At 38.5% G+C, this 25859-nt stretch overlaps 1 protein-coding gene across 2 annotated transcripts in view; it reads right to left on the bottom strand.

The window, feature by feature from the left end:
- Nucleotides 1-11827: 11827 nt before the first annotated feature.
- Nucleotides 11828-25859, bottom strand: part of LOC146565153 (CXADR-like membrane protein) — a 118936-nt gene continuing 104904 nt past the window's right edge. For both annotated transcript variants that reach the window (XM_085288084.1, XM_085288083.1), the window contains 4 exons: nt 22974-23141; nt 22129-22251; nt 18564-18705; nt 11828-12850 (listed from right to left, as the gene is read on the bottom strand). In XM_085288084.1, coding sequence (XP_085144210.1) covers nt 12523-12850; nt 18564-18705; nt 22129-22251; nt 22974-23141 — 761 coding nt within the window. In that variant the 3' untranslated portion in view covers nt 11828-12522. The remainder of the gene's footprint in view (nt 12851-18563; nt 18706-22128; nt 22252-22973; nt 23142-25859) is intronic.

Below are 25859 nucleotides of genomic sequence, written 5' to 3' on the forward strand. Positions count from 1 at the left end.
CTTGTGGAGTACCTCAAGGTTCAGTACTGGGTCCAAAAATGTTTATTATGTACTTAAATGATATCTGCAGAGTATCGGAGATTTTAAAGTTTGTAATATTTGCAGATGACACAAATATACTGTGTGAAGGTGGGGAATTGCCACAGGTTTTGGAAATGATCACACAGGAATTAACGATATTAAAGAAGTGGTTTGATATAAATAAATTATCATTGAATCTCGATAAAACCAAATTTATGTTGTTTGGAAACCAAAAGAAAAACATCGAAGTAGAAATATGTGTTGACAATGTATATTTAGAAAGAGTAAATGAAATAAAATTTCTTGGGGTGATCATTGACCACAAGCTCTGTTGGAAGCCACACATTACTTATGTTCGGGGGAAATTGGCACGGGGCATTGCCGTCCTGGGAAAAGCAAAGCATATGTTGGATCAGAAAGCACTGCACATTTTATACTGTGCTTTACTACTGCCATATATGAGCTACTGTGTAGAGGTCTGGGGAAACACATACAAAAGTAACACACAAACAATAACTATAATACAGAAAAGGGCCATTAGATTAATAAATAATGTAGGGTACAGGGACCATACAAATGCACTCTTTGTCAAAATGCAAGCTATTAAATTCCAAGACTTGGTGAAGCTTAAAACAGCGCAAATAATGTATAAAGTCAGAAATAAATTGCTTCCCAAAGAAATCTGTAAATTGTTCATAGAAAGAGAAGGTGGGTATAACTTAAGAGGGAAATGGAATTTAAAAATACAAAGTGCTAGAACAACTTTAAGAACTATGTCAATCTCAATTGCAGGAGTTAAATTATGGAACAGTCTAACAGAAGAAATAAAAGACAGTCAAAACATAAAACAGTTTAAAGTAAAATATAAAAACCTAATTTTAAATAAGTATAAGAATGAAGAAAACGGGGTTAACCCAGGATGGTAATGTTGCTGGTAATGGTGTTGCGGTTCTTTTTTGGTTGTTTTTTTGTTTTTTTGTTTTGTTTTGTTTTGTTGTTTTTCCATAACTTGTGTATCTGCAAATATACACATTCTGTATTTTTCATATGAAAGAAACTATACTGTGGTGGGGCTTGCTAATTTCTTGTTTTTGATTTATGTATGTTATGTTTTGTTTTACTTCATATGTTTATATGTTTCATATGTTTGTTTAATTTAAGACAAAAAAAAAAATTTAATGAATGAGAGGTAAAACTTGAGGGGGTAGGGACAAATAAGTAAATACTTCAGCCTACTCCTTTTCAAACAAATAATGGAATGATATTTTGTAATGATTGTGAAGGCACATGTTTGAAATGTTTGAAATAAAAATGAACTGAACTGAACTGAACTGAATAATGAGCATTTTTTTCAAAATGTGTTCCATTATTTCACAATATCATTCTCACATTACATATCTGTGTCTTATTTATTCACATAGTTATTTATTTCATCTTGACCTATTTATTTATTTAATTTTGAACGCTTTGGAGTTCCATAACATTTAACTGAGATTTCGAGACATTATGGAGGGCATTAATTTAGAAAACGATGCTTGGTGCTAAGTTTTTTTCTAAATCTTATTTTAACTGTACTATCATTTGCTTGTTTTGTAATATAAAAGAACTCAATAAATATATTGTTAACATTTAAAAAAAAAGAATATAATAATATATATATATATATATATATATATATATATATATATATATATATATATATAATATAAAATAATAATGTCCACAGATTATTTTAGCCTATATGTGAAGTGCATCTATGTAACTGTATGGTTTATTAAGAATGTAGTTTAAACTTAACTCAGAAATGTATTTATTCATTTTATTATTTATTTATTTATTTGTTATTTATTTTTAATTTATTAATCTATTAATTTTGCCTTGATGACTCTCAGGTTACTAGAACAAAATTTTCTTAATGAGTAGATTTTTTTTCTTTTAATTCTCCATCATTAAGTTTGAGTTCTGATAAATTGCACTACAACTCTATACTGTATTCATTGTATTATCATTTTTACATGTAAATAGTTAGTGTTTGCCCCCTGACCTTTTTGTTTGTTTCTTTTGCATATTTGTCACATTTAAATATTACAGATTGTCAAACGAACTTTAAAACTAGTCAAAGGCTGAGTAAACATATCAGTAAGTGCATATTTCTTTTAATGATGATTTGATTTATTAAGGGAAAAGAGTTGTCCAAAGCGACTAGGCCCTGTGAGGGAAGTAATTAACTACCACAGCATTTCAAAACAAGAACATCATACCAGCAGTAAAACAGTGGTGATGATGTCATGGTCTTTGGTTGCTTTGCTGCTTCAGCCTGCTCTTTACCAGAAATTCCTTTAGAGAATGTGTGGCTATCAGCTCCTGACGGATGGATTATATGGTATCAGTCACTAACAATAATTAGCAGGGCAGTCATGTATTCTACAAACAATGATTAACTACTTTGCTTTAGCTGTACTATAAAGGAGAATTAAAAAATAAATATCACAATTTAAAGTTACAAGGTTAAAGTTAAAATACCATCGTCTTCACATTTGCATTCAGAAATGCTTCAGAAACGACATTTAAAGGTAGAGGAGCAGCAAACGCTTGAACAGCAAGTGATAAAATTCCTTCAAACGAAGAATGTAAGTATTCAGAGCCATCATATTGCAGCATGCCACACGCTCCCCAGAAAAGACAGTAAAACAAAGCCAGCAATCATTCTTCGGTTTGTGAGTCGCAAAACAAAGATTGAGTTACTGAAACAGGGTAAGAAGCTAAAAGGGACTGGTGTGTATTTAAATGAACATTTAACGAAAAAGACTGCTGAAATTGCAAGACAGGCACGCATCCTGAGAAAACAAAATAAGATACAAGCGACATGGACGAGGAACTGCAAAGTAATGATAAGACTAAATGGCAATCCCGAAGAAGCGAAAGTTGTGATGATAAGAGAACTCAAAGACTTAGAGCAATATAAATAATCAGGAATCTGCTATGGAATCTATTGGAAAAGTGACGATTGGATAATGAACAATGGGTATGGAAAGTATTTCTGGCCTTATGGCTCAAAAACAATGGAAACAACAACAACAAAAACACATAAATGACAAGTTTGGACACAGATTATAGGTTTCCATTCGGAGATATTGAAGAGGAAGACTTTGATTATGAAAAGGACTGTCAAGGTGGTTATTTTGCCACACACGCTGAGAAAACGAACTTCAAAACGTTTAACTATGCAGAGCACAACATGAATGACCCTGAAAGTAGCATTGACCCAGATACCCACTTCTACAATAACACCAATAATACTTGTGAGTACTATACAGATGACCAATTCAATGTGAATATTAAAATGGCAAATGCATTGTCGGTCATACATTTCAATAGTAGAAGCCTGTATAAAAAATTTTCTAAAATTACAGAATGTTTAAGTAAGTTAAAAAAGTTTAATATAATTGCAATATCAGAAACATGGCTCGATAATGAGAAAGTTAGTGAAATGGGACTGGAAGGATACGAATTATTTACAATGAACAGGGTGAATAAAAAAGGAGGTGGTGTTGCTTTATATGTAGATAAAGTTTTGAAATGTAGTCTGATTGAATGCATGTCAAGCACCATAGATAACATATTGGAATGTGTCACTATTGAAATTCATGTTGAAAAAGCTAACAATATAATTATAAGTTGCATCTATAGGACACCAGGTTCATGCCTTGAGATATTCAATGAAAAACTTGCTGCTATGTTTAGCAACCTAAATGATAAAAAAGTGCAAATAATTTGTGGTGATTTTAATATAGATTTGCTAAACCCAAATGGACATCAGAAAACAACAGATTTCATAAATACAATGTATAGTAACTCCCTTTTCCCTGTAATTATAAAACCAAGTAGAATAACAATTGATACAGCTACATTGATAGATAATATATTCACAAATAAAATTGACCATGAAATAGTAGGTGGACTTCTTATAACTGATATAAGCGATCATCTTCCTGTTTTTGCAATTTTTCAAAATTATTTTGGGATTAAAACTAAACAAAAGAATCAAATATTTGATATGATACGACATAGAACAACAAGAGCCATTGCTGCCCTCCAGGTGGACTTAAAGGAACACAATTGGAATGAGGTTTTTGCAAATGAAGATTCAAATAGTGCATATGATGCATTCTTATCAACTGTAATTTCACTATATGAAAAACATTGTCCTTTAATGAAAATCACTAGAAAGCATCACAGATCAAATAAGCCATGGATCACAAAGGGGATAGAAGATGCATGTAAAAAGAAAAATAATCTATATAAGAGATTCATAAAACAGAGGACAAAAGATGCTGAAATAAAGTACAAGTTATATAAAAATAGATTAGTAAATATTATAAGAACAAGTAAGAAAGAATATTACCACAAATTATTGGAGCAAAGTAGAAGTAACACACAAGAAACATGGAGGATATTAAACAGTCTAATCAAAAAGGGCTCAAAAAATAAGAATTATCCAGATTATTTTAAAAAAGATAAAGATATTGTGCTTGATAAAACTAAAGACATTGCAAATGAATTTAATGATTTCTTTGTAAATGTTGGCTTTAATTTAGCAAAAGAAATTCCAGAGTCAAGAAATAATAACGACCTAAATAAACATATTACTCAGAATGTGTCCTCCATGTTTATTGGTGCTGCAACTCATAGAGAAATAATTAACATTGTGAAGACATTTAAAAATAAAAAGTCCACTGACTGTTTTGGTATTGACATGATATTAGTTAAAAGTATTATAGAATATATAGTGCAACCTTTCGCATACATTTGTAATCTGTCCTTTCAAACTGGTGTGTTTCCCTCACAAATGAAAATAGCAAAAGTTATTCCAATCCATAAAAACGGAGAGAGATGTCAGTTTACCAATTATAGGCCAATATCACTACTCCCACAGTTCTCAAAAATTTTAGAAAAGTTATTTGTTAATAGACTTGATAAATATATTGAGAAGCATAATCTCCTAAGTGATAACCAATATGGCTTTAGAGTGAAAAGGTCCACTTCAATGGCAGTGATGGAACTTGTTGAAGGGATATCTAATGCTATAGATAATAAGGAATATACTGTTGGTGTTTTTATAGACTTAAAAAAGGCGTTTGATACAATTGATCATTCTATATTAATAAATAAACTAGAGAGATATGGCATAAGAGGGATAGCATACAAGTGGATGAAAAGTTACCTGGATGAAAGATATCAATATGTCGAATTCAATAATGTAAAATCTAAGCAGTTGAAGGTAACTTGTGGTGTTCCTCAGGGCTCTGTGCTGGGCCCTAAATTATTTATATTATATATAAATTACATATGTAGTGTTTCCAAACTGTTAAAATGTGTATTGTTTGCTGATGATACGACTCTGTACTGCTCAGGTAAAAACTTAGAACAGCTTCTGACTACAGCGGAAAAGGAGTTAAATATATTAAAAAACTGGTTTGATGTAAATAAGTTATCATTAAATATAAAGAAAACAAAATTGATTATTTTTGGCACTAGACAAGTGAAAAATGTATCTAAAATAAGGGTTAATGGAATTGAAATTGAAAGAGTATACGAAAATAAATTTCTTGGAGTGATAATTGATGATAAGCTGAGTTGGAAGTCTCATATAAACCACGTGAAAACAAAAATTTCAAAAACCATTGCTATTCTCTATAAAACAAAGCATGTCCTGAACAAAAAATCATTATACACACTTTATTGTTCTCTGTTGCTTCCATATATGACTTACTGTCTGGAGATATGGGGTAATGCATATAAAACGAACACTCTTCATATTTTCAAGTTACAAAAAAGAGCTATAAGAATTATAAACCAATCAAACTATATAGAACCAACTAACATTTTGTTTATTAATCTGAATACCCTGAAATTTTATGATTTAGTTGAATATAAAATGGCACAGATAATGTATAAAGCACAAAATAACTTGCTTTGCCCCAGTACTCAGAAGCTGTTCAAAGTCAGAGAGAGTCAATATGACTTAAGGGGAACAGATTTCTTTAAGAAAAACAAGATGAGGACAAATATAAAGCAGAGATGTGTTTCTGTTAGAGGAGTTAACCTGTGGAATAGTTATGACAGTGATTTAAAAAGGTGTAGTTCATTTTCCTTGTTTAAAAACATGTTTAAAAATAGAGTATTAGAAAAATATATATATCAAGAATGAAAAGAACAAAAAGGAGAAAAAAAACAACAACCTCTTGATTCTTTACTTTGATGTAGTTACTTATCTAAGGTGGAAAGTTTTTTTTTTCTTTGTTTTGTTTGGTTTTTGCTTTGTTTTATTATTTTCTTCAAGCCCTGTGTACAGGAGCTGCATACAAAAAGATATTTTGTGAAAAGGGTTGGCGTAATAAGCAAATGCTTCAGCCAATACCTTTTGATTAGCCTTGTCTCATGCTTTCTTTCTTTATGGTAGATTTTTGTTCTGTTTTCACTGTTTTTTGTTTTTTTTTTCTCACTGTTTTCACTGAGATTTGAATTTGAATGCTAATCAATAAAATCAAATCAAATCAAAAACATTAAACTGGTAAAGTTATTAGTAAACTTACTAACTCCTCGACCCAGACTGGGCACTGAACCTTTTTCCCACTGGGAACCATGGTATCTAAGTTGGAGATAGTAATTTTCATTCTTGCCACTTCTCATTCAGCTTCAAATTGAACAGACCTGATGACAAAGGGGAGCCACCGAGTCCAACACTCACCGTTAATGAGTTATTGCCAGCAATATGAACCAAGCTCTCACTATGGTTGTACAGGAACTGAATGGCCTATAACAACAGGCCAGACGCCTAATGCTCCCAAAGCACCCTCACACTCCTCACAGGAGACCCTGAGAGATCCGGGCTTTTCCAAACCTACAAAGACACACTAGGTACTGGATACATGTTCTAATGAATGCAAACAACTATTTGACTAACATGTGTGTCTCACCGGCTCTTGTTCCATCTCTGTTCTGTCCTCATTCTCCATCTCCCTCTCTGTTCCTCTTTGTGCTAACTAAAAAGCCAAACACCAACATCATCAAATATTTCTAAGCTTTTCAGGGCCGAGTACAATAACCTCAGTTTGATCTGAATTAAGAAGCAGAAAGTTAGCGGCCATCCAGGTCTTTATGTCTTTAAGACATTCCTGCAGTTTAACTCATTGGTGTGTGTTATCTGGCTTCATGGACAGATAGAGCTGGGTGTCATCTGCATAGCAGTGTAAATGTATGCTATGTCTTCTAATGATGCTGCCTAAGGGAAGCATGTATAATGTAAACAGAATTGGTCCTAGCACTGAACCCTGTGGAACTCCATAATTAACCTCAGTGTGTGAAGAGGACTCTCCATTTACATGCACAAACTGGAGTCTATTAGATAGATATGATACAAACCACTGCAGCACAGTACCTGTAATACCTACAGCATGTTCTAATCGCTCTAATAGGATATTATGGTCAACAGTATCGAATGCTACTGTCACGGTCAGCGATGGCCGTGGAGTTGAGGAAAGTAGGGCCCAAACGCTAGACTCTTATAGTGAAGGACAGTGGATTTATTTATGGTGAGTGGACAAAAACAACAACTATGTCCAGCACTGTAGCTCCTGTGGTGATTCCTCTGTGAATCCCATACCGTGCACGTGTCCATAAACAGTGAAAAAGTGACGACTCCAAAACCCAGTTTCCCCTCGTGACGACACTCCTCACTCCCGACTCCTGGTGACACAAAACACACACAGCTCAGCAGGAAACACACAGTAGCGATGTCGTTCACATAAACACTCATCAACGGAGGTACTTTACAAGTTTAATATAGAATAATCCCGTGCTGACTGGAGCTCGGCCACCTTCTTAAATAGGATGCTCTTGATGAGGCCATCGGCTGCAGCTGGTGAAGGCTAACGAGCAGCACGTGTGGCAGCTTCCAGTGCGGGAACACTTCCGGTTCGCAGTCCCCCTCAGCAACCCAAAACATCCGGGAGCACACAGGGAGAAGGAGGACAAAAAAGGAGAGAATACCATCAAAAACACACATAATAACAATAATCATAGTCCACACTGCTCAAGGACCCTGAGTCCCTCAGACCCAGGTCCCTGACAGCTGCACTGAGGTCTAGCAAGACAAGCACAGAGATGAGTCCACTGTCAGAGGCCATAAAAAGATCATTTGTAACCTTCACTAAAGCTGTTTCTGTGCTGTGATGAGCTCTGAAACCTGACTGAAACTCTTCAAATAAACCATTCCTCTGCAGATGATCAGTTAGCTGTTTGACAACTACTCTTTCAAGGATGTTTGATATGAAAGGAAGGTTGAAGATTGGCCTATAATTAGCTAAGACTGGTGGGTCTAGAGATGCTTTTTGAGTAAAGGTTTAACTACAGCCAGCTTGAAGGCCTGTGGTACATAGCTGATTATTAGAGATAGGTTGATCATATTTAAGATGGAAGAATTAATTAATGGCAGGACTTCTTTGAGCAGTTTTGTAGGAATGGGGTCTAAAAGACATGTTGATGGTTTGAAGGAAGTAATTATTGAAGTTAACTCAGAAAGATCAATTGGAGAAAAAGAGTCTAACTTAACATCAATGGTACTAAGAGTAGCTGTAGATAATATTACATCTGTGGGATGATTATTGGTAATTTTTTCTCTAATGATAAAAATTTTATTTGTGAAGAAGTTCATGAAGTCATTACTAGTTAACGTTAAAGGGATGGTTGGCTCAACAGAGCTCTGACTGTTTGTCAGTCTGGCTACAGAGCTGAAGAGAAACCTGGGGTTGTTCTTATTTTCTTCAATCAGTGATGAATAGTAAGATGTTCTGGCTTTGCAGAGGGCTTTCTTATAAAGCAACAAACTATTTCTCCACCTAAATTTGTGACACGCCATTTCCTCTCCAGCTTACGAGTCATCTACTTTAGGCTACGTGTTTGAGAATTATACCACGGAGTCAGGTACTTCTGATTTGAGACCTTAGTTTTCACAGGAGCTACAGTATCCAGAGTCGTACGTAGTGAGGAGGTGAAATTATTAACAAGATGATCGACCTCTGTTGGAGTAGCGTTCAGATAGCTGCTCTGCTCTGTGTTGGTACAGGGCATTGAAGATGCTAACAGTGGGTGGATTATATTCTTAAACTTAGTTACAGCGCTTTCAGAAAGACATCTACTGTGATAAAGTCTACTCTCCACTGCTGTGTAATCAATTATTGTAAATGTAAATGTTATCAGGAAATGATCAGACAGCAGAGGGTTTTCAGGAAACACTGTTAAATGTTCAGTTTCTATGTCATATGTTAAAACAAGGTCTAGAGTGCGATTAAAGTGGTGGGTGGGTTCTTTTACATTTTGAGAGAAGCCAATTGAGCCTAATAACAGATTAAATGTCATGTTGAGGCTGTCATTTTTAGCATCTACATGGATGTTAAAATCACCCACAATAATTATTTTATCTGAGCTCAGAACTAAATTAGATATAAAGTCTGAGAAATCAGACAGAAACTCTGTGTAAGGCCCAGGTGGACAATAGATGATAACAAGTAAGACTGGTTTCTGAGTTTTACAGCTGGACAAGGCTAAGCATCAGGCTTTCAAATGAATTGAAGTCTGTCTTGGTCTTTCGTTTCGGCTGCACCAGCTACAGGGGCCTGGCTATCTACGGGTGAATGAAGGGTGCGAAGCCGAGTCTCCAATTCAGTAATCCTGGCCTCCAGAGCTGCAAATATGCTACATGTGTTACAAGTATCACTACTACAAAAGGAGGCCAAGGAGTAACTAAACATCTGACACAATGAGCAGGAAAGTGCAGGAGGGACAGGTGAAGAGGCCATGCTGCTAGCGAGTCGGCTACAACCTAAGCTAAGCTAGCGAAACAGTAAAGACACGGTGAGTGAATACTTTGGCTATAAATTAGGTAGTGAGTACACAGAAAGTGTGCTTCGGATGAAGCACGTGAAGATTATGCTATGAAAAAAGAATGTATCTAAAACTTTTTAATTAAACTGCTAAGCAGATAAGCTACTCAAAGACACCACTGTGTTTGAGCAGGAACAGTAAGTGATGCTCTACCGCAGAGAGAGCGAACACCAAGTGACCTTCTTGTTGCTCCAAACTTCTCCAAGGCTTTTAAGATTGGGGTTAGAGCACGTCATCTATTAATTAGAAAGTTGGAAGGTTGATCCCTGGCAGCTCGTTTTCAAATATCCTTAGGCAAGAAACTAACCACAAATTGCTCTCTGATACCTCCAGTGGAGTTGGAATGTTAGATAGAAAGCACTTAAGCATAGAACAAAGTGCTTGTGTGAATGTATGAATGAGGCATATTGTATAAAGCGCTTTGAGTGCTCAGACAGAGGAAAAAAGCGCAATAATAATAACGAGCCTTAGCATAGTCTTTAGTATTTAGGGTAGTAGCTCATTCTTTATGAATAGAGGCACCATTTCCTCAAAAACACTCATTGGTATAGAAATGCTTAATCATAGATTAACCTGTTAGCCCTGTAAAACCACATCCACTTAAAGAGTGCCTGGTCCCAGACCACCAAAAAAAGAGAACAATATAGTACCCAAATAGTAAAAACTATGACTATTAAACATTAAGTCTTTCTCTCTTTTAAGTTCTTGTTAATACATGAATTAATAAATGATAGACATACTGATTTACTCTGCCTTATTGAAACCTGGTTAGAGCAGGATGATTATGTTAGTTTAAATTAATCGACACTCCTGTGTTTAATCTAATTAGACAGAATTAGACTAAGTTTGTTTTTCTCAAATTGTAAAAGAACCCACCACTCTAGATCTTGTTCTGACATATTTAACAGTATTCCCCAAAAACACATCATCCAACATGCAATCAACATGAACCTACATTAAACTACAAGATTAGCATAGCAGTGAAGAAAATGACACAGCATTGATCAAACATCTGTTAACGACATCAACCAGTAGTCTGTGAGCACAAAGAAAATCTGCACCTTTTCACCAAATGTTTTGATGGGGGAGCCATTAGCCGCTGCTAGTAGCTGCACACAGCCCTTAGCTAGCCTCTCAGAACCAGCCGAGGGCAGGAAAATGTCTCCCCAAGTGTGAGTCTTCTATGAAGAGCAGCCATTCCTGGTCACGTCTGCTACAGACCACTGGCGGGCTCATTTCCCTGGGTCTTAAATCTTCACTTTGGCGCTGAAACGTCGTGCCGTGATCCCAGCCACTGTCACTGAGCCAGAGGCCTCTGGGAGAATTAGTGTGGGTGCCAGCCCACACAGAAGCAGACAGTTGTCGGAGATAACCATGTGTGAAGAGGAACTCCATGTCATCCATCCCCAGTAAGCACAGCATGTTCTCCATGAGCTTGAAAGTGGTACCATCACCTAAGCCTGAGAGAGAGGAGTTTCTTTTCTCTGTGTCGGAGTGGGAGTGGCGCCGCAGCAGCAGCGCCTTGAGAGCGGTGTATTTCCTTTGGCCAAGGGGATTCTGGAGGAGGGTCATTGGACAGCAGAGTCCAATGAGGCCAATGAGGCCACCACATGTTTTTCATGTCTTCAGATAAAATTCCACAAAGAGCAAACTGAGCTTCGACATGCACGAACCATGAAGGAGGGTCGTGAAGCCAAAAGTCCTGTACTTTAACTACCAAAGCAAACGCAGGTGCAGGCAGAGGTGGGAGTCTGGCAGCCACAGATGCTTCTGGGAAAGGGCCGGTTTCCTCTTCAGGCCTCAGCATGTTTGTCTCAGGGGTCACCAATGTGGAGGTACGTAAGGATGACACAAGACCTCATCACGTTTTACTCCAACTTTAATTTCAGCTTCACACAACTGAACTCACAAGGCAGAAAACACCTCCTACAACCCAAAAACATTACCCCTCCCTCTTCCCTTATTGCTGGATGTGAGTGGAGTCCCCTGGTGGTCCCACACAAAGCAAACAAAAAAAACTCTCAGACGGAAGTTTTTAGGTCCTGTGACTTATGCAAGCACCACTACGTAGTTCTTTCTGCAGTGGAGCTTGATCCAACTAAAAAATACAATATTTAACGTCCATGGCCACAAATTAGTTTGTGGCCAACAGTATTTTACAAACTGCAATCAGACTGTGTTGCAGGTATTTTTGCATTTTCATGTAAAAGTGAACAATGGTAAGAACTGGTCCATGAACCTGAATTAAAAATTTTCAATAAGTACCTCTGAGACTGTGCATCATATCCAAATCTATAAAAACCTAAACTTTTGTCAGAAAGTAAAACTACAGGTGTTAACAGATGTATGTGAGATTGTTAGGTTGTTAAAAGTATACTGAAATATACTTTTAACAACCTAACAATCTCTCTCTAAAACCTACAGAGGTGACTGTGTACAAATAAATGACACCAGAACAAAACTGTTTTTATATTGCAGAAATTCTTCAAGAGTTAAGTTGCTGAAAGTGTTTTGTCACAGTGTGAATGAAGTAAGTTGAGGAACTGGATTTTTCTTCTACACGGCTTGGAAGGCCCTGGTTTGAGCTGGTTTGATCATAACAGCAGTGACTGGGTTTGGAGTGAGAGGTAGACATGGAAGTGGGTGCAAAAGATGTTCAGGGATCTTGGGAATCTTCTGATGGCATTCAGGTGGAGACTGTGGGAAAGCCTGGCAGTTCTCGTTAAGGGCAGCCACAGCAGGAACAAAGGCACGCTGACATTTAGGTCCCATGTTGTGCACCATGGACTGGGTGGAGGAGGTGCCCGAATGGGAACTGCCAGAGCGAGATGAGGAGAGGGAGTTGGGCTTCACTAGTTTGGCTTTGGGAGCTTCTGCATCCTCCCTGAAATGAGAACATAGCTGCATGATTTACTGGCAGGACGAAACTGAAATTGATCATGAAAGTTTAGCTTTAGTAAAGTAGAAAGTATACTTTTAGTAGAAAAGTACCAGTCAAAAGTTTTAAAACACCCCAATTTTTCCAGTTTTTTATTGAAAATTATGAAGTTTACTGTCACATTGCACTCTGTAATGAAGCATAGTACAAATAAGCAACTGGAGTCAAAAGAAAAAATTCATGGAATCAATTTGTAGACCAAAATGTGTTCTAAACCAGCGGTCCCCAACCTTTTTTGCGCCACGGACCAGTTTATGTCCAACCCTGGGGCGCATCTGTCAGTGCGCCCCAGGGTGGCTGTGGCTACAATGTAGCTTGCCATCACCAGTGTGTGAATGTGTGCGTGAATGGGTGGATGACTGGATATGTAAAGCGCTTTGGGGTCCTTAGGGACTAGTAAAGCGCTATATAAATACAGGCCATTTACCATTTACCATTTAACAACATTTTCACTGACCGGACTTTAAGGTGTCATGGATAAATTCACCAAAATAAAACCAGTACCGGTACCAAAAAAAGAAGATTTATTCATGACACACGGGAAAAGACGGAGGAGGAGACGGACGAAGGGAAACCAAGTTAATGATAAAAATGATTTAAAAAAAAAAAAATGATAAAAATGCCTAAATTTCACACCCAAGCCTCAAATCTCACCGCCCAGTACCGAAAGACTCAAGGGCCAGTACCGCTGTTCTAAACTTTTGACTCACTAGAGTAGCCTCCTTTGGCAGATATAACAGCTGAACACACTCGTGTTATTCTTTCTACAATAGAAATCAAATATTCTCACATATCTGTAGCAGAAGTTCCCATAAATGTGGACCTTGTAGGCTGCTTTGCTTTCACTCTTCTGTCCAGTTCATCTCAAACCAACTTGATGGGGTTTAAGTCTGGAGACTGTGCTGGACACTCCATGTTTTCAAGTTTTGGGTCATCATCTTGCTGTAGGATGAACTCCTGATCAGCTAGGTCCATACCAGAGGCTACTGCATGGAGCTGCAGAGTGCTGTGGTAGCTGTTTTGGTTCAGGGTGCCTCTCACTTTGTACAAGTCACCGACCCTGGATCCAGCAAAAAGCCCCAAACCATCACACTTCCTCCTCCGTGGTTTTTTTTTTTTTTGGATAATTTAATTTTAAATTTTTAAAAATATAAAACAAAAGCTGTCGTGCTAGCAATGTACCAGGTTTATCCCCAAACTCAAAGTGCTTTTGTCGCAAAATCCAGAGTAAATTGCTGACTAGGCCACTCATAATGCCATTATATTAATATTTTAATTTCAGTATCTCTTTATAATCCATAGACGATTTAGAGGTTTGATACATTCTTTCCAGGACAGGAAAGCTATTGATTTCCGACAGACGTTTCTCTCTTTCTCTTTTAAGAGCTGAAGTGTAAGAAATTATCGCACCCCTCAAAACAGTCTTCAGTGCTTCCCATAAAGTACAGGGTGGGCCATTTATATGGATACACCGTAATAACATGGGAATGGTTGTGAGGGGGCAAACTCCTCAAGATGGGTGGTGACCATGGTGGCCATTTAGAAGTCGGCCATCTTGGATACAACTTTTGTTTTTTCAATAGGAAGAGGGCCATGTGACACATCAAACTTATTGGTAATGTCACAAGAAAAACAATGGTGTGCTAGTCACGTGGATGATGTATCTAAGAAGGGGTCAAGATAACAGTTAAGGTCTCCAGCCACTATTATATTAGAATCGTTGTTATTAGTGATGGGATTTCCGGCTCTTTTTAGAGAACCGGCTCTTTCGGCTCCCAACCCGCTCTTCAGGTTGTTTTGTTGCTTTAATTAATTTATTATTAACAAAAATATAAAAGATAAAAAAATATATAAATGCACAAAAGGAATTATTCATGTAAAAAAAAAAACGTGGTTTTATTTATATATGTTTATATATAAATATATACGGTGGCCCCAAGAGACAAAGCACGTACAAACTCCAAAACACATTTCTAGCGTTAACTGAACTTCCAAAACAGAGCTACCTGGATCACTTAAATTATACAATTGAAAGCATATGTGTATTGTTTGTGTATTTGTACACAAGCACTCAGATACATTCAAATAATTTAAGAAAAAACGTTCATTTACCTGTTACTACCACACACCAAATCTGGTCGTTGGTACTTCCTGCCTTGTAAATATACTTATATTTATTCATTCCACATAAAATGTAATAAATAAATCATATTATACAAAAACCAACTATTCACATTTCAACTTTTATCTATTTAAATTTTCAGCTTTTACCTTTTAAACAAATTTAAAGTGAAACAACACAAAACACTGCAAACCACAACACAATTAAATATAAATTAAAATATGAAAACAAAAAAGATGCACATTCTCTGTCATATGGGCCTGCATGAATAAACTTTCTGAATCCTTTATCATCCGTTTCATCCGGGCATTGTGATTCCTTTAAGTGAGGTTCACAATTTGGCCAGCAGCCTCGGTTTGGTTTACTAGGGGATAGATGCATGTCATTTTTGGGAGCAGCGGGGTAGGCGGGTGATAGGCGCTGGGGTATTGTTTTGTTTTGTGGCTTAGATGCGTGTATTCTATTGCACTTACTTAACTAATATAATTATATAACTATGACACATTACCAGATGATCTTACTGAACTATGTGCTTTCTGGAAAAGCTGATCGGCGCCAGTTTGTATGCAAACTGTGGATTGACAGTTAGCATACAGATAAAGAAAACAAAACATTTTTTAAAAAGTCAGAAATTAGGAGCAACACAGTGCAGTCTGTTTGATAGTCCACAGCGTGAGGCACAACACAAACTAAAAGCTCGCTCACCTTATTAGACAAAAAGAGAGAAAAAAGAAGAAAAAAGAAGACATGCAATCACAGCTGATACGCAAGTTACTCCTTCTCTGTAGCACTATAGTTCTAACGCTGGCGAGCCACCTCTGCTTGTTCTGGATCATTGAAAACCTCCGGAATATCCTCATCTTTCTAGTGCACACACAGCTTTGTTGGGTACCATAGCTGGAATTTAATTCCATCTTCTCTCAGGGCTTGCATCACATTCCGGAAGGAACAGTGCTAGCTCATTACTTCGCTGGTGCAGTCTGGGAAGATCAGAACTTTATTCCCCTTGTACTCCATCGGTTGCATCCTGGCGAGGCATAGAATAAGCTCTTTCATCTGAAAGTGATGTATTCGGGCGATGGTGGTATGCGGTTTCTGTCCCGCTGCCAGCCTAGGCCATAGGGATCGATGAGCGTGGTCGACCTTAAGTGGATGTGGGAAGTGTTGCTCACCCAATAATTCGGGGATGAGGTTGGAAATAAACTCTTTCGGACTCCCTATCTTCTGAGCACTGTTTTATGCCAACAATTTTTATATTAAGTCTCCGAGTACAGGCCTCCAAATCCAATAGTTTGGGTTGAATCTTTACAAGCTTTGCCAGGTCCTCGCATTTGGCTTCAAGCGTTCCCATTCGCTATTCCCGGGGCGTTGACCGCTAATTTCCTGACCTTCCATGCGGTTCTGTAAGTCAGTCTGTATGGATAGCACCAACTGGAACTTGGCCTCAAAAGCATCAAACTGCTCATCAAGTTTTTCCAGGATTGATTCAGATATTGTCTTACATGTTTCCTGGCATATCTTATTCTACCTTGGTGTTCATCTGAACAATAGACTGGACTGGACTCATAACTCAGACGCCCTCTACAGGAAAGGGCAGAGCAGGCTGTACCTGCTGCGGAGACTCAGGTCGTTTGGAGTGGAGGGCCCACTCCTGAAGACCTTCTATGACTCTGTTGTGGCTTCTGCTATCTTTTATGGCGTGGTCTGCTGGGGCGGCAGCATCTCTGCTGGGGACAGGAAGAGACTGAACAGGCTGATCCGAAGGGCCAGCTCTGTTCTAGGATGCCCTCTGGACCCAGTGGAGGTGGTGAGTGACAGGAGAACGGCGGCTAAGCTGTCATCCCTGATGGACAACATCTCCCACCCCATGCAGCAGACTGTGACAGCACTGAGCAGCTCCTTCAGTGGGAGACTGCGGCACCCACGGTGTGGGACGGAGAGATTTCACAGGTCTTTCCTCCCCACTGCTGTCAGACTCCATAATAAAGACTTTAACTGATCAAGCACACACATCCATACATATGCAATAATACTAAGTGCAATAATCCTTTCTGTCATCGTTGTATTTTTACTCAGTTGTATATAGTATTTGTATTTGTATTCTATTTTTATCTTATTGTATATTTATTTTATTTTATTCTACTGTATATAGTATTTTATTTTATTCTATTCTGTACAGTTGTGTACTGTATTTATTCTTATTGTATTCTAATTTTTGCCTCATAACTTTTGCACTGTCCACTTCCTGCTGTGACAAAACAAATTTCCCACGTGTGGGACTAATAAAGGTTATCTTATCTTATCTTATCTTATCTTATCTTATCTTATACATTTCACTCTTGTCATCCGGAGTGACAACTTTAGGCTCAGCCAAAGCCCTGCTGGTGCAACTATCATTAGCATCAAGCTCGATGCTCGACCATTTGTCGATGGTCTTATTCTTGCCTAGGTTCGAGGCTTTCTTTGGCGGAGACATTTCAGATATGCTGGGCAATGATTAAGCCAAAGGTACAAATCGATTATTTCAGCTCCTGAATGGTTTTATCGTGGTATCTTGCGTTTTGTGGAAACTGGGGTGTTTCTGAGTGTCTTTGATGGTGAAGGAAACTGTACTCACTGACACCTTGACTTTCTTTGCAGTTTCTTTGTAGGACAGACCTACATTTATAAATGTTATGATGGTCTGTCTCTCTTCCATTGTTAATTCCATTTTTCTCACCATTTCTGTACAACACACTACTTTCTGCAGTACAGTACTGTTCAAGTGATGCTCACGAGGGTACATCAGTGTGCTCCAACACTGCTTTTATGCAGACAGAGGGAGCTGGAAGTAATCCAGAGAAGTTGGAACACCTGTAGGAATTAGTAGCACCAGCTTTCAAGGCTGGATCAACCTCCATTGTTGCAGAACAGATTTAAATTGTTAAAACCATGTTGTGTTCCCTGAAAAAGGCCATTTTTCTGAAATGTACATTATTTTTTAGTGTTGGGTAACCTTACCTTTTTTTAAACCTCTGGCAGTTCAACACTTACCTTTGTACCATTTCAAGCTATTCATTGGATTTGAACGACTTGAATTGCAATAAATAACTGGAAGGATTAGAGTGTTCTAAGTCTTCTGATCAGTAGTGAATACTTTCAACTTTCTTGTTCTGTAACTGGTTAATTAATAGAAAAATTCCACAACAGTCTGAATTATTGCAATTCAAACTAATACAATCACTTTGTGTAAAAAGTGAGAAAAGGTAACTGCTGTTATAACCAATACAGCCATAAATTGAAACTATCATTTTGGGATTCATCTATTTGAAGTTTTTATTTCATGCAGAAACATTGATGGATCAGAAATGCAGTCCTACAGGTATACAGGTTATACATATATTTCAGTGATTCTGGTAATGAGATGGCTGAAACGATGAAATGAATGATTGTATAACATGCAGCAATTATATTAATATATTGAATAAAACTGTAAAAGTAAAGTTTTTTGTCATGGGTAGTTATCATGTGCAAAGAAATATTCTAGGCATTGTCTACCTGATTTCATTGGGCGTCTCCTCCTCTTCATTTTTTTCCATGTCCTTTTTGCAGAATACCAACCAGATGATGAGTAAGATAAGCAGAATGGCGAAGGACACACCAACCACTACACCTGCTACCACACCAATTCCCTTCACATCTACCAAAAATAACAAAAAATATTGATGTAAGACACACTATTATGCTACAACCACCAATGCATCAAATTCACCATTGCTATTTTTCAGTTGCATGCAAGTTTCAGTAAAATACTTGTCTCCCCGTCTTTATCATTTTCAGAAACCTATATAACACACCCCAGTATTATAAAAGCTAAAGCCAGATAAAAAAAAAACCCCAATTTATCCCTTCAGCTATTATATATTATAGCTATAATATAAAATAATTGAACCTTGAAAATCAATACATTTTAAAATTGTTTTAAATAATGCTATTCCAGAAGTTCCAAGTTGTCGACTATAGTATTGTGAGAAAGTCTTGAGTCATCACTTTTTATTTATTGAAAAGTTGGAAATATGTTCAGTGATTTACTGAAGTATGTGCAAATATAAATGCAAATACTTATTCTAAGAGGTGGTTGTGGCTCAGGAGGAAGAGTGCATTGTCTACCAATTGGAAAGTTTGTAGTTTGTTAAAGGCCTGCCACCTCTTTTGTCTTCCACTTGTCCAGTTTCCCTCAAATTATTTTAAAGACACACAGCACACCATATTGAGCTGTAACAGATTTTTGGCTGTCTTTTTAAATCACCTTGTTGTTGATTCAAGGTGTGTTTTGCACCAGGCTGCTAGTAACAAGGTGTCTAAAGATTCCATTTAAAATGGGTTCTTTGATAAATTGTTTGGCTGGCACTGGTTCTGTCACGGTCCCCATGTCTCTCTGGCTGGCTCACGCTGGCTACAGGTTTTGTTGTTGTTGTTCTTTTTTGTTTTTGTTTTCTTTGTCTCTCCTCCTCCTCTCTGCCTGGGTGGAGCTCGTTACGGGCTCTCGCTCTTGGCCCACGCACCTGTGTGATTGTCTCCACCTGCTGCTGATCTGGCTGATTTCCCCAGCTGCTATTTAAGGCAGTGGCACAGAGCAGCTCACCGCTGGAACGTTGAACCGCCTGAATTCGTGCTCTCGGCATTATCAAAAGAATCCCGTGTGTATTTTGTAAGTATTTGTATACTTGAATGATTCAAGCATAAAACACAAAGGCTTAAAAAATATTAAACAGATATGCTCTCTTCCATTTGCACAATATCTAAAATTAGAAAAATCCAGTCTTAAAATGATGCTAAAAATCCTGTTCATCCAATTAATCTTCTAGACTGGATTACTTTAGTTCATTATTATCAGGTTGTTCTAAAAACTGACTGAAAAGCCGTCACTTGATCCAAAATGCTGCAGCAGGAGTACTGACAGCGACTAGAAAGAGAGAGCAGATTTCTCCTATATTGTCTGATGAGCTTGGAAAAGAACGAAACTGGACTTTTTAAAGTTTCTTGAAGACACTTCACCTCTCATCTGAAAGCTTCTTCAGTTATAAAACCAAATGGTGGAAAGTCTCAGATATTTAAACCCTAGTGGGGGTGGTCCATTAAGAAGGTCGTTGAACCACTATTGATGATGTGCCTTGTCACATGAGCCAAGATGTTAAAAAAGCTGTAAGTCATTAACAGCAGAGTTCATCAGCAGAACAAACCTTCCCTCACCCTATATCATGTGACCCATTGAGATCAACTGACGCAAGATGTAAGTAGGGCTTGAGGCACCTTGGGAAAGGGATCTCAAAACTGCATTGTAGGTGGCAAGCAGTTGGTGTGATAAGCCACCTCCTCTGTTGAAAGATGGCTGTTCACAGTGGACATAGAAGGCCTCTTTCACTTCTCTGTCAAACTATCTGTCTTGTCTGTCTAAAATGTGAACACTGACATCCTTGAAAGAGTGATCTTTATCCTTTAGATCGGGGTGTCCAAATCCAGGCCTCGAGGGACGGTGTCCTGCAGGTTTTAGATCTCACCCTGGATCAACACTCCTGAATCAAATGATTAGTTCATTACCAGGCCTCAGGGGAACTTCAAGACATGTTGAGGAGGTCATTTCAATCAGATCTCACAGGTATAGGAATGCTTGGCACTATACAAGGCTTAAAGTACACTAGTAATGTTCCTTAGGAACTCAGTGCACTGGAAGACAATACTGGAGACCAGAGATGGGCAGTAACACATAATCCAATTACTTTTTAATGTAAGGGATTGCTATTGCAAAAAGGTAATTAGATTACTGTTACTTTCCAACGTCCATGGCACCAACAGACACATGTGTAGATCAAGAATAGAAAACATGGGGCGCGGGATAGAGCAGCACCATGCAGCATTTAATGTTGGGAAATACTGACATTACTTTGAGTTTGACTCTTTAAAAAGTGACTAAGTAACTAATTACTTTATTCAAGTAATTTGAACAACACTGCTGGAGACCAACTCCAGGCTACTGCACAAGCCACTGTCAAGCGTGTAATATATGTAGGACAAATATGTCCCACAGATGACAGTGCTGACTCAAAGTCAGAGGGAGGACTGGGAGAGTAGTTTATGTCCTGTGCCAGAACATTTCCCATGTGGCCACTGAGGGTTTTTATTATGTTCAAATCAAAAGAGCTGCATTGCTAGTGGTATGAGGAAAAGAATGGATTGGTACAGCAGATCCGGGAAAGTACTGACAAGCACTTAAGTTGTTCCAGGTTTTCTCACAATATTCATATTCATAATGGATGAAATTCATTTTTTACCTCAAATACCTACACACAATATCTCATGATGTTTCTGCCCATAGTTATTCCCTCATTGTCTTCAGTTGTGTTTTGATCCCTGTCTGCTCCAGTCTGCATGCCAAATGTCCTTGGGCAAGATACTAACCCCATGTTGCTCTCCGAAGTAGGATTTAGATAGAAAGCATTTACATAGAAAGAGCATAGAAAAGCACTGTATAAGAATAAGTCCATTTGCATTACATTAAAGTTTGAGGGAGGCTTTGTCACACCAAAGCCCCAGCCAATCTAAATTTAAACCACTAATGCAAGGTGATAGGGTGAACCAATGCACCACCTTTCCACTCAGAATCAACAAAAAAACACTATCATATATGGAGTCTAGTGTTAATTGATGGATCTGATCAATAATGAGTGTAGAAAGCCCCTTCAAGTGTGAGTTTACAATGCAATGTATTATTTTGAACTATAGAGAAAAGACTGTCTTCCCATCCACTTCAACAAATTTCATCCACATTTTTGCTAAAAGAAAAATGATCAATGATTTTAGGAAAATAACTGAGATTCCACTTAAGAAGCAGTGAACTTAAGGTTGAGAAGCACAGACAGACCACAAATTTTGAGAGATGTTGTGATCTGCAATTTAAAAGAATGTCACGTTCACCTACAGTTTCACTATAGCACTTCAGGCAGTGTGTATGAAAATAATTTGCAGATGAGCTCTACAATGACATGAAGAGGGGATTTTATTCTGCAAATCAAAAGCAGCAATTGTTAACTTATTCAGTGTTCAAAAAAAGTTCTTCACTCACAGTGTATCTTGACTTCCACTGTGCAGCTCTCTTCTCCCACATCATTGCTGGCTGTGCATTTGTAGAGTCCGGCATCGTCCTTGGTCAAATTCCTCAGTGCCACAATCTCTGGGGTTTTGAAATCTGATGTACCAAGAATGACAAGACAGCATCTAAGAGTGCACTACTGTTTTATGGTGTTGTTTGAAAAAGAGTTGATTTCTAGTGAAATAAATGTACCTAAAGATGAGTTAACATAAAGAAATAGCCATGGCCTTTGTACAAATCTTTGCTGTTTTTAAAAAGTAAATACTTTTGACAGATTCTTTATGCAAGCTAAATGTACTTGAAAAAGATAAAAGGAGAACAGAATAACTTAGATTAGTCAGAAGTCTTCATTTATTTAAGAGCTGAAACATGACTATGCAGTAAAACGAGTATGTAATCGGTTCTGTTTGTTTGTCTTTATGTTAGCATGCACAGCATCTAGTGTCCACAGTTTAGCATTTTTCAGATTTGGCATCATGGTAGAATTTTTTTGAAAATTGAAGGTCAGTAACACCAAATGTGAAAATCATTAAACAGTTTATATTACCTGCAATTTTTTATAGATCATCTTCAAATTCCAGAACAATACACTTGACCTTGGGGGACGTGAGTACCGAGGTTGGATAAACAAAGGTCAAAGTTGACCAGATCGAGGTATATATATTTTGGGCATGGAGAGAGCTGTACAACACACTTTTTATGTTTTCATTATGATGCCCTACCACATCACAATGATGTGTGTGTTTTGTTCTTTTTTGCTTCGTTTCAAGGTTTAAATTTTTGTTTTAAAAAGCCCTAGGTACATCTGACAGACTTACCTATCAGTGTCAGTGGAGGCAGCTTGTCTACATATTTGCCTTCGTCCAGTACTTTTTCCCATTTGTAATGGATAGGATCAGAGCCATCAGCGGACTTGCAGCTCATCTTAACATCACTGCCTTCCAAGAATTTGCCCTCCATCCAGCACTGTGGCTCAGATGGCTTCACTGTGGACATACAGTCAGACAGACACACAGACATTCTCAAAATGCTGTTGAGTCATGTGGCAGGGTGTGGTTTGTGGCTCAGCTGCAGGGGAGGGGTGGAGCAGAGGGTTCAGGGTGCGGAATCAGCCTCAGGTGTGAGGCTGACTCAAACTTGAGCTCCATCATCTAGTCATGCCTCCTCGATAAAAGATGTGCTGGGACCTGAGGTGGGACCTAGGGCTACAAGCAGGGCAGATGAAAAGTTGTCCAGTTAAAAACAGTGCAAATAAAAACGTGTGCAACTGCAAACGCTGTTGGCGGGTACATCATTTCCACAGTGGTGCCAAAACCCAGCGCCTCCACTGGCAGAACCAAGACCGGCCCAGCCAGTGGAGGCGCTGGCCTGGATGGTGGGTGAGCTGGTCGGTATGCAGTAGGAGCAGGAGGTGGTGTTTAGCCACCAGCTGGAACAACTGCAGGACCAATCTGAGCACTGGATGGGGCTTTTGGGAAGTCTGGTAGCTTGGGCTGGCCCCCGCCAGTGTCCCTCTACTGTATGGGGGAGGGAGACGACCACCCCCCGCCTTCCTGGAGGTCTTGCGGGCCATGGCGGTTGTGTACCATTGGTTGGAGGAGGAGTAAGTGCTGATTCTGCTCCCGCTGCTGTCTGGCAAAGCCCATGCAGTGGCTCTCAGCCTGCCCGCGTGTGAGCAGCAGCTTTGCAGATGTCCAACAGGGCCTTGTACCACAGGACTATCGCTGGCGGTTCTGGGAGGGTCGGATGGGGCCGAAGGACTAGCCTTTCCCCTACGCTAGTCAACTCAGCGAGGCTGTGGCTGTAACCCAGGTCCGCTCAAGGAGAGGCTCGCATCATGGAGCAGGAGATCCTGGAACTGTTCATTGCGGGCTGCCCATGGAGACCACAGGATGGATCTGCTGCCATCGCCCAGGCAGCTTGAGCGCCTCGATTTATCTCTGCACAACTGGGGGAGGCGGCAGGGCAGCCCCCTATGCCACCTAGTAGCTGGCCTGGCTCAAATAAACCCATCTAAAAACAAAATTGATCAGTTTTTGGACAACATAACTCCTCCAAAATTATTAGACACTCAAGCAATGGCACTGGATTCGCCACTGACACCAGGTGAACTTCAGGAAGCCCTGATAAGTATGCCCAATAATAAGGCTCCAGGTCCAGACGGCTTTCCTGCAGAATTCTACAAAGAATTCTGGACGATTCTAGCACCATTTTTTTTGCAGAACGTTGCTGGAAATCAAAGAAAAGGGCAGACTTCCATCAAATATGAATTCTGCAAACATTAATCTCCTGCTAAAACCAGGCAAAGACCCTGTATATCCCTCAAGCTATCGTCCAATATCCCTTATTAGACCTTAAAATAATCTGCAAAGCTCTCTCAAAGAGACTAGAGAAAATAACCCCCCTCTTACTTCATCCTGACTAAACTGGTTTCATAAAAGGTAGGCACTCATCAACAAATACAGGTAGATTACTTAATTTGATAGACTACTCATACAGTAAAAACATCGAAACTACAATATTTTCTTTAGATGCAGAGAAAGCATTTGACAGAGTTAACTGGAAATTTCTATTTGCAACTTTACACAAATTTGGTTTTGGATCCTCTTTCATTAACTGGTTAAAAATATTATACAATTCCCCAACAGCTTGTGTCAGAACAAATGACCAAACATCCTCCAGCTTCTGTCTCCTGAGGGGCACCAGGCAGGAATGCCCACTCTCCCCTTCACTGTTTACAATTTTTATTGAACCACTAGCAGCAGCAATTAGACAGAATACAGTAATTAAGGGCATAAAATACAAGAACGTGGAACATAAAGTCAGCCTTTATGCGGATGATGTGTTACTTTTGCTCCAAAATTCACAAACCAATATCTCTGGTGTGATTGAATCTACAGTCCTTCCGATAAATTGCTCCTTCCATAATTCTTCTTCTACACCACTGCAATCGGGAAATATAAAATATTTAGGTATTAATGTTTCTCCCAAGCTTGCAGATCTAACTAAATTAAACCATATCCCACTTTTAAAGAAGGTAGAAGGTGATCTGGCTAGATGGAAATCTCTACCCATATCACTCATGGGAAGGGTTGCCGCTATAAAAATGATGGTCTTACCAAAAATAAATTATTTATTCTCAATGATCCCAACTAAACCACCACAAGATTGGTTCAGATCCCTAGATTCATACATGTCCAAATTCCTTTGGAAAGATAAACCCCCACGTATAAGCTTAAAAACACTACAAAAGACCAAGGATAAAGGAGGATTAGAACTACCTAACTTTCAGCACTACTTCTTAGCCAACAGGCTTCAGTTTATCTCAGGATGGCTAAAACATACCCTCTTAGATGAACCTTGGCTAGATGTAGAACAAGCACTTTGCAATAATCTAGAGATTTCAGACCTACCATTTATCAGCTCAAACATCCAACGAAATGAATGCTTCAAAAGCGTCAACATCAGCGCTTCTCTGACAGCATGGTGGGAGTTTCTAAAATTGACAGCGTCTTCATTAATCCCATGCAAAAAATAATAATAATAATAAACTAATATAATCATATTGCTGTAAGCGGGTTTCTGTAAGGCAGACTAAATCAATATGTTGATCAGCTACTTAATCATTTACTAACAGGACTCTTCTATGACAGCATGGTGGGAGTTTCTAAAATTGACGGAGTCTTCATTAATCCCATGCAAAC

The sequence above is a fragment of the Mchenga conophoros genome, linkage group LG10, assembly GCF_057382185.1.
Source record: "Mchenga conophoros isolate Kocher_MC1m ecotype Shallow Benthic linkage group LG10, M_conophoros_male_GT1.1, whole genome shotgun sequence".
Lineage (NCBI taxonomy): Eukaryota > Metazoa > Chordata > Actinopteri > Cichliformes > Cichlidae > Mchenga > Mchenga conophoros.